This window comes from Rhamphochromis longiceps, linkage group LG7 (assembly GCF_057381845.1).
Source record: "Rhamphochromis longiceps isolate RC_006_pf linkage group LG7, R_longiceps_female_GT1.1, whole genome shotgun sequence".
Classification (NCBI taxonomy): Eukaryota; Metazoa; Chordata; class Actinopteri; order Cichliformes; family Cichlidae; genus Rhamphochromis; species Rhamphochromis longiceps.
The window spans coordinates 39,503,627-39,521,423 of NC_140563.1; the positions used below are offsets into that span (position 1 = coordinate 39,503,627).

Sequence of the window (17,797 nt, forward strand, 5' to 3'; positions counted from 1 at the left end):
ATATATATATATATATATATATATGTGGACGTTTTTTGTGGTACCGTGTTGTAGTACCATTGTAAATATCAGTGCTTTATTTATTTATTTATTTTAATTCATCTGACATACTAAACCAAGGTTGTGTGTGTCCAGCCACTGACAAACTGGTGGTGGTGGCTCGTGTTTACAGGGAATGATTAGAGTTGAACATGATGAAGTCCCTTTGGGATCAAATGTTGATAATAGATAAATGTTGTCGTGCTTGTTTCTCTTCAGGGCCATCACTTGGTGATACAAATACAACCTATCTTAGTCCTTTTTCATCCAGAGTTTGGCCAATGTACAGTTGAGCCCACGGGCAGATAAAGACATCCAATCTTTATTTACTTTTTTTTTATGCCTGGAAATTAGTTTTCTGACATCTACAACTGCCTTCCTGGTGGTCCTCAAAGGGCGAGGTTGCTTTGGTCCCGGTTGGCTAATGCTTTGAACGTGACTGCCAACACACTCGCAGTGTCACAGGTTTCAGTCAATTAAGTTCAGTTAGGGAACTTGAACCAGGGAAAAAGAGGAAAAACTTTAGAAATCTTTTACCAGTATGATGTCCCACAGCCTCACATGAGTTCTTAGCAGGCAGTGTGTAGAGAGCAACTAACAGAGGTGATATCGAAGAAGCAGCAGAATAATTGCTGTCCCGCGAAAAGTAATATAATGTATGATATAGTTTCACATCCTCTCTGTCGGTGATGGTCTCTGTCAGTTTTCTGTGTGCTAATCCTAAAAAAAAGGGAAATTACATTAGTTTTACATTCAGGGTAAGAGTTTTTCCATACTGATTTAACTGATTGTTTAGAATCACCCCAGAAAATTATAATAAAATGTAGCCAGTAATGCCAAATGTGTTAATGCTATAAGACAGTTTATTATCAATCAAATGAAAATTAAGTATATTTCACTGTCTTGCCATTATCTCTATTATGATGTAAATATGAGGCTTAATAATGTGCAGCTTGTCAAAAGCTTTTTATGTGATAACTATTTATTTTTACATTTCTTTAAGCTTCATTTTAAATTTACTGAAAAATATTCACCTCTTTGCTACTTGTTGAGATGGGAGCTGATCTTTTCTTTTCTGATGATGTTTGCATAGGGAATCTGAAAGGCAAAAACGCGACATAAAACGTTACATTCTTCCTAAAGAAATACCTTTAACACTGAAAAAGGTTCTCTAAAGTAAACTTTACTATTATGATTTTATCATTGGTGGAAATATGAAAATCCAAAACTCTAGCCAAGCTGGTGAAAGTAAAAGTCTGTCAACACAAATTAAACATTTTTTGGAGTTCATTTGCATGTCTGTGTGAAATTAATGTGTCATTACTCTCAGACAGATCCATCTGCTGGTTCTAGACACATTTGTCAATTGTTTACGTGAGTATGTGCATTTGGTGTGCACATACAGGCTTATAAATTAGCTTGAACCCATATTCATAATCGCCTGCCTTTGTGATTACATGAATGCATGTTCTTGTGTGCGTTTTGGCGCACGCCTTGCCACTGTGTGCACACAAGCGTGTACAGTGGTGGCATGTGTCAGAAAACAAAGACAAACAGCGTCTGTCAGCCTGTCTGCCAGCTGCTCCAGTGATTGATGTCGACGGAAACACTCAGATGGCTGCAAAGGAACTTCTCACCCGTGAAAGACAAACTAGATGATTGGCTCTGTCATTTGATGGACAAATAAGCAAACGCATGTGTCCGGTCAAGTCCTAGTGATGGCTTCATTTATTCAGCCTTTAATTTTTGTTTTTGTTTTAACCCATGGCAAGGATTTCCCAAGTATGCATACAATCTCTAGCAGTAGTCAGAGAATTGACTGGCACATTTCCTCATCGGTTTTAGATTTTTTTTTGTTTCGGTTGATGTGATGTCACTGTATTTTAGTAAGTACTGCATAATTAGTCTTAATTATATTTTTTCTCAAAATCCTTGCAGACAATTTTTAAGGCAATCATGAAGATTTTCTTTTAATTTGTGTATCTAAAAAAGGGTGTTTAATTTGTCATTTAAAAGCATATTTCCATCAGTGTTAAGCACTAACATTAGTAGTCTTACCATCTGTAACTGTTGGACCATCTCCTCTCTGTAGGCGAGCTCTCGTTTCATCTGATCTTGAAAATTGTCTGAAATTAGCGTACAATAAAAACAAACCTTGATTAGGTGGCGCGTGTATTGTCATTTTGGAAAATTGGAGTGATAAAGACAGCCGATGACAGAAAAGGGTTGAGCAAAAAAAAATCGGCGAAAATAAAAAACTGAAAGGTAAAAATGGGGATAAAGGTAAAGGTGTAAGAGACTGTAAGAAAGACAGAAAAGGAGAAGTTGCCCTTCAGAGTATGGAAACTAAAAGGAAATCAGGGTAAGGGGGAAAAAAACTGACTTACGGAAGACAGGAAATGGTGAGGTGCCCTTCAAAGCGTGAAACTCTTGCTCCAGTCTCCTCCTGAAGTCGATCTGTTCCAGCAGAACCTTCTGGAGCTCTTCTACAGAAGGACAGAAGAAAGCAGAAGGAAAATATGAGAGTGGTTGCATTAAAATATTCTCTCACAATCTCACAAATGTCCATCTAGTATAGATTACTAGTTTTCTATGGTCAGTGCAGCTGAGATGTGCTCAAACAGCCCTTACCTTTCTCCATGCTCTCAACATCCTTTTTCAGCTGCACAGGAGAAGCAGCACCCTGGCTTTGATCGCCTGAAAACATGAAGAGACTTAATTTCAAACTTTGAAATTAATTGTTAACTAAACTGGGATTTGATCCACGAACAGGAAATGAGTACAAAACAAACAAATAAAAATAATGAATTTAAGGCCATGCTCATAAACTATAAATGATCTTGAAATCAGTTATTCAAAAGCAACCAGAAAAGCTACAAATGTAAGTGAAGTTAAGTGAAAGCATCAGGCATCATTTGATCGCCTAAAGGAGGTTATGTCTGTTTGTTAGATCAGGATAAGGATGAGAACAGAATGTGCACGGTGAGACTCAACAAGAAAAACAACAGACTGGATGGCAAAAGTGTGAGGAAAAATTAGGAGAAACAATGTCCATAAACATTTAATAAATTAGTATGAATAACAAAGAAAAAATAGAAAAATACAATAAAATTTGCTGATCAAAAGACTGATCAAAAAGAGAGTGATAACCCTTCAGAAACTAAAAGAAGTCAGCTGACTTTGTGTGCAGAAAGCCAAAGTTAAGTGTAAGTGTAAAGTGAAGTATTGCAAAAACAACTTAACTGCAGTCTCCATTATTTGGACAGAACTACTTGGTTTTTATTTTGTCATGGACTAATTTAGTTTCCTCCTCTCTTCAGCTGTAAGTGAAGCATTGCAATTCATGTTCTGGCCTCTAGGTGTCAGTACAAGTTCATGGAAACTACTTATGATGACCGGAGACTATGACGAGCTTTACTGTTCTCGCCTCTTATTGTAATATCATGCTTCGTCCAATCTAGTCAGAGAGATTTGAGTCAATCATCTGGTGGCTGTTAAAGCTGAAGAAGGGCGGAGATGTGGAAAGTTTTGATTTTACTACAAAAGTTAAGATTTTTTGACCAATACAAGTAGTTCCTGCAAACTAAAGCAGGATTTAAAAGCCATAAATATGGTTAAAAAAAACATCCTCACAGTTAATAGTGCGAATGTTTTATAAAATATATGTTCTGTCTGTTTTGTCTTTTTTTTAACTCCTGGAGGATAAATCTACTTGTTGCTTTAAAAGTCTGCCATCCTCAGAACAAATATCTCCATTACATGCTGTGTTTTTCCTTCAGATTTCCAGTGTCTGCCATGGTAAGCATGCATGTGTGTGTTTGAGCTAATGTCTGAATTGTGACAATGAGGCATTGAACGCCTTAATGAAGCAAGTGAGCACCCTCGATATGTGTATCCTCCTCCAGTCATTTCATGTCCTGGCTCCTTAAGCCTCCCTATGCTTCTCTCTCTCTCATTTAGAACAGAGAGAGCTCTCCTCTCTCCTCCTCTCCTCTCTCCTTTCCTCTCCTCTCTCTGTCTCATTTGACAAGCAAATTTGCAGACAGTGCCCGAGGATAACAACCTCGTTTGACAGTCAATTAACCGTGAATAGTCAAAGCCAAGGCGGTTTGCATTACATAAATGGAAAATTAGATTATTTTTTCTCCCTAGAAACAGAGGGAGAGTTTAAAGACAGTGGAGGGGGGTGGAGGGACTCGGAGGAATCAGGCCTTCTAATCACGTAGAGCTTCCCACCGCCCAGGGAGACGTTTGGCAATCAGGGGAAAGGTGGTCTCATTTAATTTGTTTCGTGTAATTTTTCGAAATACATTATACATTATGCACAGGGATCATTACGATGTGTGTGCGTGTAGGGGTTGAGGGAATGGGGGGTAGATATAAATGTTGGCACAGATGTCATAAAGCACTTTTAATGTCTTCCTGACAGATATAAAAAGGTAATAAGCTGTGATCTTTTTCAAACGGGAAAGGTTTTTTTGCGCTGAGAAAGGGGAAAAAAGGCAATTATGTCGGGGGCGATATGGGTCTGGGATGGAGATTGCCAGCGCGGCTGCTTATCTCTGAGCTGATGTTTTCTTGTTGAACTATAACGGCCCCCCTAAGAGTAACAGCCATAGCGACAACGCCACTAAAGAGAGGAGCCGTGGCAGAGCGGCGAAAGAGGCAGCTTTGCACTGCTGTTTCATCTCTGTGTGTATTTATATGAATCCCTTAACTTGCCATCTGAGAGGACATGGAGATGGAGATGGATAAAGCTTAAGAGTCAAAGGCTTTCCCTCACTGACTGAACTGTTCTGAATGTCATTTGTGTAAGAAATCAGTGTCGTTTTGCAAATAAAGTCATAAAGTGTCAGTTTTTAATCAGCATTTTAATCACAAGTAGGTTTACTTTCTAATATAAATAATAATCAGTGTCATCAAACACCAAATATAAGCAGACGGTATCCATTCCATCCCAATAATTATACTTTCAGTGCCTGATTTGCCAGTTTCAACTTTTGCCTTTAGTTTATTTTCTGTGTTCTATCTGAATGTAGCTGTTTTGCAACCACTTATAAAAAAAGAATAAATACAAAAACGTGAGTTTTTATACCTGAGTTCTCCCTCCAGTAGTCCGGGGCCGACGTCTCAGTCTCTGGTACAAAGAAACTATTCTGTTCTTTTGTTTCATCTGAGAAAAGATGAGAGCGAAAGACAGGAAGACAGACAGGAAGAGAGATTCAGTAAGGGCCATTGGCTGAGCTGGTTATCCGGACACATGGAGATAACTAAGTGTACGCATGATGTGTGCGTCTCCTTTGTGTGTATGCATTTGGGAGCTATGGTCGAGCGTACGCATGTGTGTTTGTCAACGCACTGCGAGAAAACACGGGGAAGACATTTTCTCCGGGAAAAGGGTCAGAGTGGGAGATGAGAGGAGCAAATGAAACGTCACAGGAATATGAGCCTCACAGGAACACAGGGACACTATAAAACCACTCACTCAGACAATAAATGAAACAAAGATGCTATAATACAACAGACTCGGACATCTGATGAAGCAAATAGTAACAGTTTGCTGAAATAGATTGTGTAATGCTATTTGATGAAACAGTGTAAAAAACATTTGATGAAACTGAGACATCGTAAAACAACTGCAGGGTGGAAGATGTAGCGTCCAACAAACCATGCAACCAATATAGTGATTTCTGGAGATTATATATGAAAGATTATTTGCTGTTGCAAATTTGATGGAGAAAAAAAGGATGATGCTTAATGTGCTTTTTAACTTTTGTGTCAACAACTATTTTTCAGTTTCAAAACGAATGCATTTAATTAGATTTCTGCAATGCCGCGTTCTGTGTTGTGGAGACTTTAAAATGAAAAACTGTTCCAAAAGATTAAAACGTTTGCGCTTACCGGAAATGCTGGAATTGTCTTTGGTTGCATATGCAGGAAGTCCTTCGTCTCTGTTTTTGTGAACCTGGAAATCAAATATAGTTGATAAATATTTAATTTAAGACAATAAATTTAAAAAACTGGAACATGCACTGAGGCAGGGCAGTCTGATTCTGATAATACTAATACTACTAATAATTTAATCTGCAATATACTGGAGACTATGCTTTTATTCCTCAAAATGAATACTGAGATAAATCTGCAGTGTGTTGCTAGATGATAGTTTAACCCCCCCAAAGAAAACCATCGTCAAAATTGAACCTCTACTTCCTCCTCCTCTTGGAGGTCTGGTTAACATGGGAGTCGACAGGTTAAAGATTAGAGTTGCCCTAACAAGCTGGGGTGACAGAGGGAGAACGAACACAACGTGGCCATTAAACAAGCCACACCTGGGCCTATTAGCTAGTATCAGAGTGAGGTGACTGTTTTCATGTCTACGGGGAGAAACCAGCCTATCAATCTGCTTATGCAGATCACACCACTGCCTGACTGTGGCACCATTTAAATAATAATTAGCTAAAGTGGCCTGTGGGGATATTTACATTTTTGTAAGCTGTGTCCTCCCGGTGAGGTGGGGTGGAGCTTGAGAGAGGTAAGCTGGCAGGAGGGGAGGTGGGCAGGCTGGGAGACTCCTGCTGGATCGGATCTGAGGAGGATCGAGGGGACGTACCGGGATACATTGCGCCACTCCCTCTGTCTTTCCCCCTATCCTCTCCAGCATTGTCACTCAGCGCAGAGAGGTACAGGTTGGTTTGAGTCTGTGGTGGTCTGTTTGTAAAACTTCCCTCCTCTTCATCATCTTGCTTTGATGACTCCACATCCACTTCCCCCTCCTCCTCGCTTTCTGCTCCCTCCGGTTCCCCATCACCTCCACTTTCACTTCCATAGCTGCAACTGCTAGTTGGTGATAGCCGCGGGTGTTGGTCTGATCTGGTGACTACAAAGTCTTCATCCGTTGCTCCAGTGACCCCTCCGCCATTGCTGTGGAGCTTGGCAATGCTTTCTGCATCTTTGATGACAGGTCGGAACGCAGAGCCATAGCTTGACTTCCTTGACTGGAGAGTTGGGTTCTCCAGTAGTTTGAGCCAGCCCTCTGAGGTGACAGGGCGAGGGTCGGTGGTAACTGTTGTACACTCTGTGTCAAACAGCCCAGATTTGGGTGTGGTGGGCCCGCCACTGGGAGTCATAGTTGCATTGATCCCACTTCCATTTCCACTCACAGCTCCAGATTCACTGGGGTCTGAGAGATCCAGGAAGGCCTGCCTCAGTGAGGGGTTGTCTGTCAGGGAGGAGAGGGTGCTGGGCTGAGGATGGATGTAAGTGGGGACAGGGATTCCTCCTGCTGCTCTTGGTGGCCAAAACATGCAGAAAGGAGGATAAAAAGAGTCTTTTCGACCGGGCCATAAAAGACCAGACAACCCTGCCCCTTTCTGTCCAGCTGGCACATCACTGTCCTCTTTTTTCTGCTGGCAGAGGCCAAATGCTGGAAAGGGATAAGGGGAGGGGAAGAGTGATGTAGGAGGGAACTTCTGCAGCATGCCGAAACCTTTGCTTGGGACAGGAATGACAGGGTAACTACGTGGTGTCTTACGAGGAGAAAGACTCCCTCCATCCAGATCATCCTCATCTTCAAAGCGGGTTCTTTTCTGAGCACCCAGCTCAGGTCCCATTACGTGAGGCACCACTGAACCTGACAGACTCTTCATGGGACCCATAGCAGAACAATGGGAAGACGAGGGCAAGGCTCTCTTTCGGCTGCCTCCATTGAACATAGCTTTGACATCTTCCCACGCATAAATTAACTCCTCTGGTGGATGTTTGTCGGTTAGTTTGAGGTGTCGTCGCCAGGAATTAAAGTTGGCAGCATCAGGCTGGGTATATTTGGTTTCTGGTGTTGAGCGGTGGGAATGGAAAATAAACTTATTTGGGGAGAAGTACATGTTGCAGAAGGAACACTTGATGCATTTGGCCCTTGAACTATTGTAGCGTGCAGGAATGAAGTTACCACGGCAACCCCAGGCGCACTCATGTGTTACATCGAAAGCAAAGTTGTCGGGGAGTTTCGGTGGCGAGTTCTCTCCGAGAAAGGACTTGCACAGACGCTCAGCTTCACGCTTGGTGATCATGCCACAGCGTCGTGACGAGATGGGCATGGCGCCGGCCCTTCGGAGTATCTCCAGCTGAACCGGCGTGCACTGAACACAGGTGATGCCCAGTGCCACCCGACGATTGTGAATCTCATTATAACTGTAATTCTTGAGGAGTGTGTTGGAAATCTGCGCCAAGCAAAGTCTCTCTGTATTATCTATGACCAGTGATACAATGGGAACGCCATAAAGGAAGACCTGGCCAACCTGGTTGGGTTTGAGTGGTGAGGAGGAAGAAGAAGGAGAGGGTGACGATAAGGAAGAGGATGAAGAGTGGTGATGGGTGGGCCTGGGTGGAGTCAGGGGTTCCTGTTGGTAGGGGCCTGTTGAGCTTGTCATTATGATATCAGTAGGGCTTGAAAGATGAGTCTTGTCCATGCTCGAATAAAAAGTAAAAAAAAAACCTGGAAAGAAAGAAAGAAAGAAAGAAAGAAAGAAAGAAAGAAAGAAAGAAAGAAAGAAAGAAAGAAAGAAAGAAAGAAAGTTCAACATTTATTAATTCATAAATAACCTTTTAAAACAGTTTACGAGCGCTTCTCTACCTGTATTATCAGCAATATGAAATGAGTTTCTTATTACCTAATATGCACTTCGACCAAATAAATATTCCTCAAAATAATAAATAACAGAGAAGTGGATAAGGGAGAGCAAAGAGAATAAATAAAAAAATCCAGTGAAATGTAACATTTTAATTAAATGTATCTGATTACCCTTTCAAAATCTGTTTTTTAAGAAAGTTAACAATTAATTTAGAAATATTTTGACATCACAGCTAAATGCTTATTTTAATATTTTTAATGTATTTTAATTTCTGACTATTCGTGCAATTTCATAAGGGGCACAGAAATCGAAGCTGAATTGTGCAGATGGAATATTATTGCTGTTACTTGTTTTGATGACAGCAAATATATTTTTTAAATGCTCAGGAGGTATATCTTGATGTGGCTCCTGCGAATTTTTGAATTATCAAATGGGAAAAATGATTCAGGAGGATGAGGAAACACTCTTTCATAAGCACTGCTGTGAAGTGTACTTTAAAAAAAAAGAATCATTTAAAAAAATTAAAAATAAAATAATGCAAATACCACCAATGGCACATACGGTATTTTAATAAGGTTGCATATAGTTATTATTATTATTTCTGTACCATTCACAAGGCTTTGCTTATATGATGCCAATCTTATTGCCTTTAATAGAACTGTGGCACTTCAGATGTCCCATTCGTGCGTTACTTCATATACTTTTTATTGTGTTTATTTATTGTGCTTATTTTAATATACCTTATATTTTTGCATATATTTTAAGTATGATAATGATAATTACTGAATATAACGAATAGTGTAAATAAGAGATTTATATGAGCTTCTTGAGAATAAAAGTTATTTTTTGTAAATGTATTATGAATATATTGTTTTCACTTTTTTTAGAAACAGCAAATTTGCATGCCAGAAATTTCCATAAATCCCTTACAGCGCATCTTATGTTGGTTCTGCATTCACACACAGTTGTGATATATTTTAAAAACCGGTATAATATTTTACAAACATTTCACAAAATTTTAAAGAGATCGTTGCTAAGAAATTACAATACATTTATACATTCTAAGAAATTTAATAATTACATTGCGTATTACAGAAAAAGGACACTGGGTCTAAGAATGTAAAACAACTGCGGTGTTTTTCTTCTTCTTCTGTTTGATTTAACTACTCATAGGTACAGCATAAAGACGACACGCAGGACTCCGCATACCAGAACTTTAACTCAAGAATTCAGCCCGTCTTTAATTTTTACTATATTAAATTTTTTCTTTACATATTTCTTTTCTTTTTTTATGCTGTTTGTTTTTCTTTTTTTTTTTTCGCAGAAAACACATATGCTTCCATTAAAGTTTTCACAAGTGGGTTTCACGTTCAACTTCGGTAGAACAAAATTAAAACAATAACAACAACAACAAAATAATAACAATAATAATAACAACAACAACAAAAGCAATAATAATAACAATGTATTCCAAGGAAATAGAGGACTGTGAGTTATACATGCATCGCATTTTCTGTCCCCACTGTTCATGTAACACAAATCGATAACAGTCTACACTTTTACAACACTTTAACCAGAGTAAGCTCGGGAATGATCAGCAGTCCTTACCTTCGGCTTCTGGGGAAAATCCCAAAACGCGTCAAAAATATCCCGGTCACGAGAGAAATCGATTTATCCTGCGCAGCTTTAAAAGACTCATTTTATCACGTAAAAAACAAACGAGAAACCTTGTATCCGGGAAACACGTGGAAGCTATTTTTTATTTATTTACTTTTTAACTGTAGAGAGAGCCTGCTCATGATGTGAGTAAACTGCGGCGCTCGCGCCGGCTTTATTCCCTTTTCTGAGACACCTCGCGCAGTCCTAATCCCCCCTCCTCTCTCTCCCTCTCTCTCTCTCCCTCACGCGCTCTCTCTCTCACCCGGCAGCACACCTGCCTCGAGTTTGATTGGCGTGTGGCGCGAGCTCAGCCCACCATCCGGGACAGACACCCGCACACCTTCACGCGCGCACACAAACCTCCCACCTCCCGCCTTCCCTCACTGCGCCGCTCTGTCCAAGTGAACAGCTAAAATGACGTCTCCCTAACTGTCAGCGAAACGCTGGAAAACTCAAATTAACGCCACAGAGGTCCAGGGTAACATACGCACGACACCGGAATGAGTCCAGAGCGCGCGCCTTCAAACTTTAAACAGCCACCTACACTAAAAAAAGACAAACCCAGGATATAGGAGGGGCGCAATTTTAGCTATTTTACTTACCATATCATCGGCCTAATGAATATTAATTTCAGCTTAAGTGGTTATTTTCACACAGAACCAACCATAGCTACGCTACAAGCTGTTGCCATCAGATGGTTGTCTGCTGTTGGTCCGCGGGACGCACACCCCGAGTTGCAAATTAATTACCACCAAACTGATGTTAAAAGAGACTGCTGGCAGCACACACGGTCCGACGAAGAGACTTGAATTGGAAATATGGCTTTTAAACACAGACATGGTGTGGAGTAAAACACTAGCTTGGCCGTGGGGGCCGAAGAAAGGAAAAATAAAAGCTGAGACAGCAGACAGACAGGCCGGCAGACAGTCTGAGGATCAGAATAATATCTATCAGGGCAGCTGATACTGCGCTGAGCAGGCTTTTGGAAATATGACTGTCTAAACATGTGCAGGTCGTTTCCAGGACTTTTAAACGGCAGCAGGAAGCACACTGCAAACTATATCATATGTTGTAACCGAGGCTCAGCGATGCACCCAGCTAACACACGATGCTATAAAAGGTGCAATTCACCTGATAAAGGCCCTTAAAAATTTTCAGCAGAGGGATCGGATAAGTGTTCCCGCGGGAGGGGTTCAGAGCATTTGTTACCAAACCCTTACTCCAAGCTCCGAAGCAGGTGTTTTTGCAACTGCTGAATTACTCCTTCCACTAAAAATATGCAGGCAAATTACACATGTGAAGCGAAGACCTAAATATGAAGTCCATAACCCAGATACTAGCGGCCTCACATTTATCTGAAGTTATCCGCAAAATGATCTCGTTTAACTCTTCCATGCGAGTGCACTCATGGGGAAGTCCTAGTTCCAAATAATGATCGTCCTTGTTAATTAAGACACGTTGATAACAAAGTTGCTCTCAGGACAGATTCTTCTGTGGCTCGTCGTGGGGCAGGATGGAAACTTTATGTAGGGAATAAGAAAGAGACCAGTCTCAGAAAGAAAACTGCACACACGTTAAACATCAACACAGGTGTGTTTGTCTCTGAACTGAAAATTATAACTGAGGTATCTCAACTTCTAAGGAACTTTTTAGCAGAATGTTTTTGAAAAGACACGAAGGTTGGAATAAATTTTATCCCCACTTTTATTATTATCTTAGTTGTCGGAAGGTGAAATAAACAATTACCACGGGGGCAAAACACGCAGGGATCTTTATTTGCTCCGAATTGCCTGAATAAATAAAAGCTGCAGTGCGGACTAATATTTTATTTTGTCTAAATTACACATAAAATGTTGTAACGTTCGACATATCTTAACATAGTCGAGAGACATCCAGTCCCTAGATTTTTACTTTCATGTCACCCATTAATTTCCTTGCACACCATCAGATAATTCATAAAAGTCATCAACACTGAAAGTTTTGGAAAGCCCGCTTTTAATCCAACTTCTTCCTTGCGAATTTCAAATTACGCATTCATCTGTCTGAGTAACTGTCAGTCTGGTTAAAAGGCTGCCGGATACTGAGATTGCCTGTAATTTATTCTCGCCCAATCTTTTCTCAATAGCATCTTGATAAACATGACAGAATCGCTTTTAGGCTCTGCTTTAAATCTGTGCGCGCCTGTGTGTGTGTGTGCGACACAGAGGAGAGCGAGAGCCCCATCTGCTCCTTTTCAAACCAATTTAGGATGTCACTGCGCGTGCTTTTGTCTCGCGGACGGACGCCACGGGAACACTCTGCAATGGGACAAGAGGTGGGTTGGGGCTGGTAGGAAAGGGGGGCAAAGAGCGGAGTCACGCACGGGCCGCAGTTATGGTGCTTGGTGACGTCACAATAGAGGGCGAGGGGAATAAAAGAGTGTAAAAACCAGGTAAAGTAGGCCTACCTTCAAGAGCTGATACCCAATCTTGCTTCAGAAATGTGTTTTGGCAAACACTTACATAACACCCTACCCAGAAGTGGCCTATTTAAAAATAATAAAAATTTAGATATGATTATATTATCTATGTTTACCACGTGGTTACCAGATATTTAAAATAAATATGTGGCAATTTGCTGCAGAATGTGAAATAATGTAGAATATGAAATAACTTTTATGTCTGGATGTATTTGTTTTATATTGGTCTCACTAATAATGCGCAGATAAACAGCAATGAAGTAAATGAATGGCTACTCGTTTGTTGGGTTAACTTTCCTTCTCCAGGACAGAGATGTCTCTGACATGTTATCAAAATCCGAGCATGACTAAACCATGTGAAGCAGGAAAAGACGTATTGGAATACAATAGAGCTATTAGTCCCGTTGGAATACATTTCACTTTTTTTCGTAATGCATTAGTCGGTCGCCCTACTGAGAAATTAATCTTGCGGTTAAAGGAAAAAAAATGCTTGTGTGACCTCGGAGGGTCAAAGCTGGATGAAAAAAAAGGAGAGCGAGTGCTGCACGTCCAAAAACATAATAAATTAAGAGCTACAACACTAAGTGATCTTGAGACATTTAACATCAAATCTGTCAATAAGTGAAACATGCCCCGGGAGAGTGATTACCATACTCAGATGCATCACCTCCTTTTTTCAAAAGGCACTGGATCAAGACTGAAGTACCCCACAGCATCGATTTGATTTTCATTATTTTATTAGTAACCCTCATTCTCTTGAAACAGTTGCACACATGCAACTTACAGAACAAGAACAAAATGTATTTTATACATTTTTAAACTGCCATTCAGATCATCCTACTTCAAGCTGTTCGAATATTGTATTTATTTATGTTTTTAAACGAGACAGCATCTAAAACAAAACTGATATTTAACCACAAAATATATTCACGTTGGTTCTCTAACAACTCACCAGAGCTTATATTAATTTATTGCGGATTTAGAGGCAGATGTAGGCTACAATATGGCGCACACTCGTCCTGCACTCCCCAGTTTAAATCCTCACTTAATGCCTCGCGTCTTCTACTGAATCCTTCGACTGAGTTCTGCAGTGAAGATTTAAAGTGCATTACAATTAACACACATGTTAAAAAAATACGAAAAAGTAATTAAGTTTAATATTACATTATCTTTTTTTCTATATATATATATTTTTAATTTGTTTAACTTTTTTAACTTTTTTATATTTTTGCCAGTTTAAATAAATGACTAGAATGAAAGAATACCGAAACAGTGCTGGTCTATTTACAGCATTAGTGCTGCCCTGTCACAGCCTATTAGGTTACATTATTACACTGAATCTTAACGCCTATTTAAAGCCGTGGGCCAAAAACAGTTTTTCTTTTTACGTATTACACGATTTTTTTTCTCTTTTCTGTGGGAATCTTAATGTTTCAAGTGCTCTCATATGTGGGTGTAAATCATCAACTCCAGGTGCCATCTGTTCTAATTTAGATTTTATTTGTCATGGTTCTATTTTTAAACTGCTCCCGTATCAAGACTCAGCCCTGTGAGTGATGCTGTCCTCAGTTTGTTAGATGTGAGCTTGCCCGAGGCGCTTGTACCAATTAGCAGAACAGACCAACAACTAAAGGTTCCCATATTTCATCGCAGATCTGGAACATTAGCCAGTGAATTATTGAGAAATGATAATTGTGCCAAATTCACGTGACTCAATGTTCACAGAAAATAATTTTTAATCAAGCAAAAAGGCACATCGCTCTTTTAAATCGTTTGTAAATAAGCGCATGTACGTTCTCGCTGGTTTGTTTTCACCTTTTAGAAATTCACCACCTTATACTCATTCATCTGATCACATTTTGTGTGCCCACCTGCTCTGCAGAGATTTGTGTGTGTGAACGTTGCTCTGACATAGCAATAAAACTTAGTCCCAAAAAGGTGTTAAATTTAGTGCAAATGTTTAAGTAAAGAAAGTCCCAAAACACAATTTAATTTAGTGTGTCTATACTGTAGCTTTCTAAGTCCTAGAAATATTATTCCTGACATGAATCTGCATAATTACCTGATCCTTCAAGTTACAGATTCATTTCAGGCAAATGCAGGTGTAAGTATCCAATGCTATGTTTTACTTGCTTCAGATATGTGCAGAGGCCCTCATTGTGTTCAAGTACAGCTTGTAACAAAACAACCCTTGCACTGTTAATTTAATTAATTAAGGAAGTACATACTGTGTTCAAATATACTCTCTATAATCTTTCACAATATAATTGTTGCTGATTTGAGTCTCCATATGAATGTATGTTTATTTAAAAAGAGGTTGTTTTATGAGAAGTTGACCACTTCTGGTGTTAATTTGTTACGCTGCTCTTTGTTAGCTTTTACTCATCTGCGAGGGTGACCTAAGTTTTGAAGTACGTTTGTGGAAGTCCCACCTGGAGTTCCTTCATTTAATATTTTATCAACTTATCAGCCTTATCAGTTTTTCCATGATCATCTCAAGTTTCCCCGATGTTTGGTCCTTCAGAGCATTCACTGTGTGAACAGGTATGTTAGGAAGGACTAAAAAAAAGGATACTGTACAATTTGGAGCTGTAGGAAGATACAGTTTTATTTACTGAATGACTCAGATCCATAATTAAAGGCTTGCTTGACTTTTAATGACCCCTGAACACAAGCAAACTCGTGTAAGTTATTTTAAGTGGAATGAGTAATGAGACGTTAACAGTGAACACTGAGCTGAAGCCAATTAGCTCTGCAGTGCAGGCAGACTGCTGGGCGCTACAGTGCGCTTTAAAGCCAAGCAGAGAGCCTGCAAGGTCAGAAGGGGCTGGGCTGTGTGCGTGCGTGCTTGTGTGTGTGTGAGTGTGTGTTGGTGTGTGTGTGTGTGTCCATCTTTGCAGGCTTGATGTTATCGTTTTCTCAGTTTGTTTGACACATTTGTGCACAAGCTAGAGCACAATGGTACGTGCACTTTCCACCAAAAGGATGACTTTAAGAGCTTGTTGACATGGGAAATGTATTTTATTGGCCGTTTAGCTGGTTTTATTTTTGTGGTCAAAGCTGCATTATCATCGCATCATAATGGACTGGAGAAGTGGGACAGTTTTGATAAAAGTCTTTCGCCCTCATGGGAAGCGTGGATACCATTCTAAGCTGGGAAATCTATTAAAAACTTATGCTATAGAAAGCTGTCTGCAGTAACACAGTGCTCATAATACGTTTTGTGGTTAACGAGCTAAAACATGTAAAACCAGCGGTATTGTTCTTTAAATGTTTTATCTTCTGAATATAGCTCAGATTGATGCGATGCAGGCTGCTTTTGAAGCAGTAGCAAGTCAGTAGAACTAATGGTACATTTAGATTGTTTGTGTGTGTTTACGAATATAATCCAGAAACAGGATTTAGAAACACCCTTCCTGAGTGGAATTTTTTTTACACTGGAGCATTTGGGGGATTTTTCTCATGATGTTAAGCAGTGCAAGTTAAAAGTGGAAAAACAAAAAGAAAAGACAAAAGGAAGTAACGGTGACTTCTCTCAGCTTCATTATCATGTTTTTTTTTCACACTCCTGACAAATTTGTTTTATGATTCTTAGAGGTTACTATGTAAAGTTGCGATATTGTTTGTCTTGTGTAACCCATAGATGTGTTAGATAATTATTATAACAGCATTATGCAAATCAAATTATAAAACTCTTTTGGATTAGGTTTGTTAAAAGGTAGAAAAGAAGCAGAGAGAGAGAGAGGGAGGGAAAGAGAAGGAGAGGTCTTAGGCAAGTAACGCACTACAAGACTATTATCTCTCGTCCAAGAGAATCATTCAGCTCTCTCTGTGGGGTGTCAAAGCGACACATCTCGGCGGGGAGAAGATAACTAACCAAGATGATCTCTCAGTATCACGGCTTAATTTTCTTTACTGGGGGATATTCGGCGGTAATGTAACTTAAATAGGCCATTGTGGAGCAAACTGCATCGTTTTATATGGGACATAAAATCATGGAAACTCACCAAAAAGGAAGATTGGCACTTAGGTCTGCACAATGTGTTAAAATGGATTCTGAATGAATTACCATAAATGTCGTCCCATAAGGCCTGCAAACAGTATTTTCTTGCTGTGCGTGCATGAGAGCAAGAGGTGTGTGTGTGTGTGTGTGTGCGTGTTTGTGCATGTGTTTGAGAAAGAAAGACACAGAGAGAGGGAGATCTTTTTTTTTTAGATTGAGATTGCTCATTTAACCTTGTACAAGAGCTTAATTCCAAAATGATATGAGTGCATTTAAAAATAAAAGGCATGATTAACATCATGATTATCTTTGCCTTGTGTGTGTGTGGGCGGGCGTGTTTACACATTCCTTTTAGCTCATATGCTGCAACTTACAGATAACAATTAGGAGTCTGCTCATGGTCACATCCAGTATCCCAGAAGTGTAGAGGAGTGGAGGCTGCTGTAAGGAGCATTTTTAAATGCGTTATCGCACACATGTGGGTGTAATACTCAGGTGCCCACATAGGCTTGTTCATGCAGTTTGCATGCATTACGCTATTGACATGGTGCATTTGTGTGTCTCATCTTTCCACTCGGCCATGTTTCTGACTTGTCTGTCCATCTCCCTGAGTAAACAAGAGCTATGTTAATGTGAATGTTAAGGGCTCTATTAGTGCTACAGACAGGAAGTGGAACAACCCAGGCTTTTTCTATTCGTCTATAATTAATGAGGACTAGAGGTTAAACTACCTCTTAATCACCAGACAACATAGAGAGGGATACGAGGATGGAGGGGATAAATAAAAGACGAGAAAAGAAAGAAGGGAATCAAACAGAGTAAGTGAAATAAAGAAAAAATAAAGGGAAACAGCCATCATTGACCTCGATCAGCGTTGTTCTCGATCAGCATGAATTTGCCCACAAATATTTAGTCATCTCTGTAAGTAAAAGATCAAATCATCCCATTGTGGTGTAGTTGGACTTTTTCATGCATTAAGAGTCATTTTGAAAGAAATGTAAACATTTGATC

The 17,797-nt window shown here is 39.8% G+C and overlaps 1 protein-coding gene across 1 annotated transcript; it reads right to left on the reverse strand.

Annotated features, from left to right (window-relative positions):
• On the reverse strand, positions 1-10,681 carry skor2 (SKI family transcriptional corepressor 2). Its single transcript, XM_085411226.1, has 9 exons — positions 10,275-10,681; positions 6,522-8,530; positions 5,941-6,004; positions 5,135-5,212; positions 2,671-2,736; positions 2,427-2,525; positions 2,098-2,165; positions 1,074-1,137; positions 1-759 (listed from the first exon to the last, which is right to left on the reverse strand). Exons 2-8 carry the CDS (start codon positions 8,502-8,504, stop codon positions 1,081-1,083), a joined length of 2,415 nt encoding a protein of 804 aa, XP_085267352.1. The 5' UTR covers positions 8,505-8,530; positions 10,275-10,681; the 3' UTR covers positions 1-759; positions 1,074-1,080.
• Positions 10,682-17,797: the final 7,116 nt, after the last annotated feature.

Coding starts and splice junctions, on each gene's coding strand:
- skor2 (XM_085411226.1), bottom strand. CDS start 8,504: ATGGACAAGACTCATCTTTCAAGCCCTACTGATATCATAATGACAAGC. Junction 5,213..5,940: donor AGACAATTCCAGCATTTCCG/GTAAGCGCAAAC, acceptor ATCTTTTCTCAG/ATGAAACAAAAGAACAGAAT. Junction 2,166..2,426: donor CTCACCATTTCCTGTCTTCC/GTAAGTCAGTTT, acceptor CGCTAATTTCAG/ACAATTTTCAAGATCAGATG.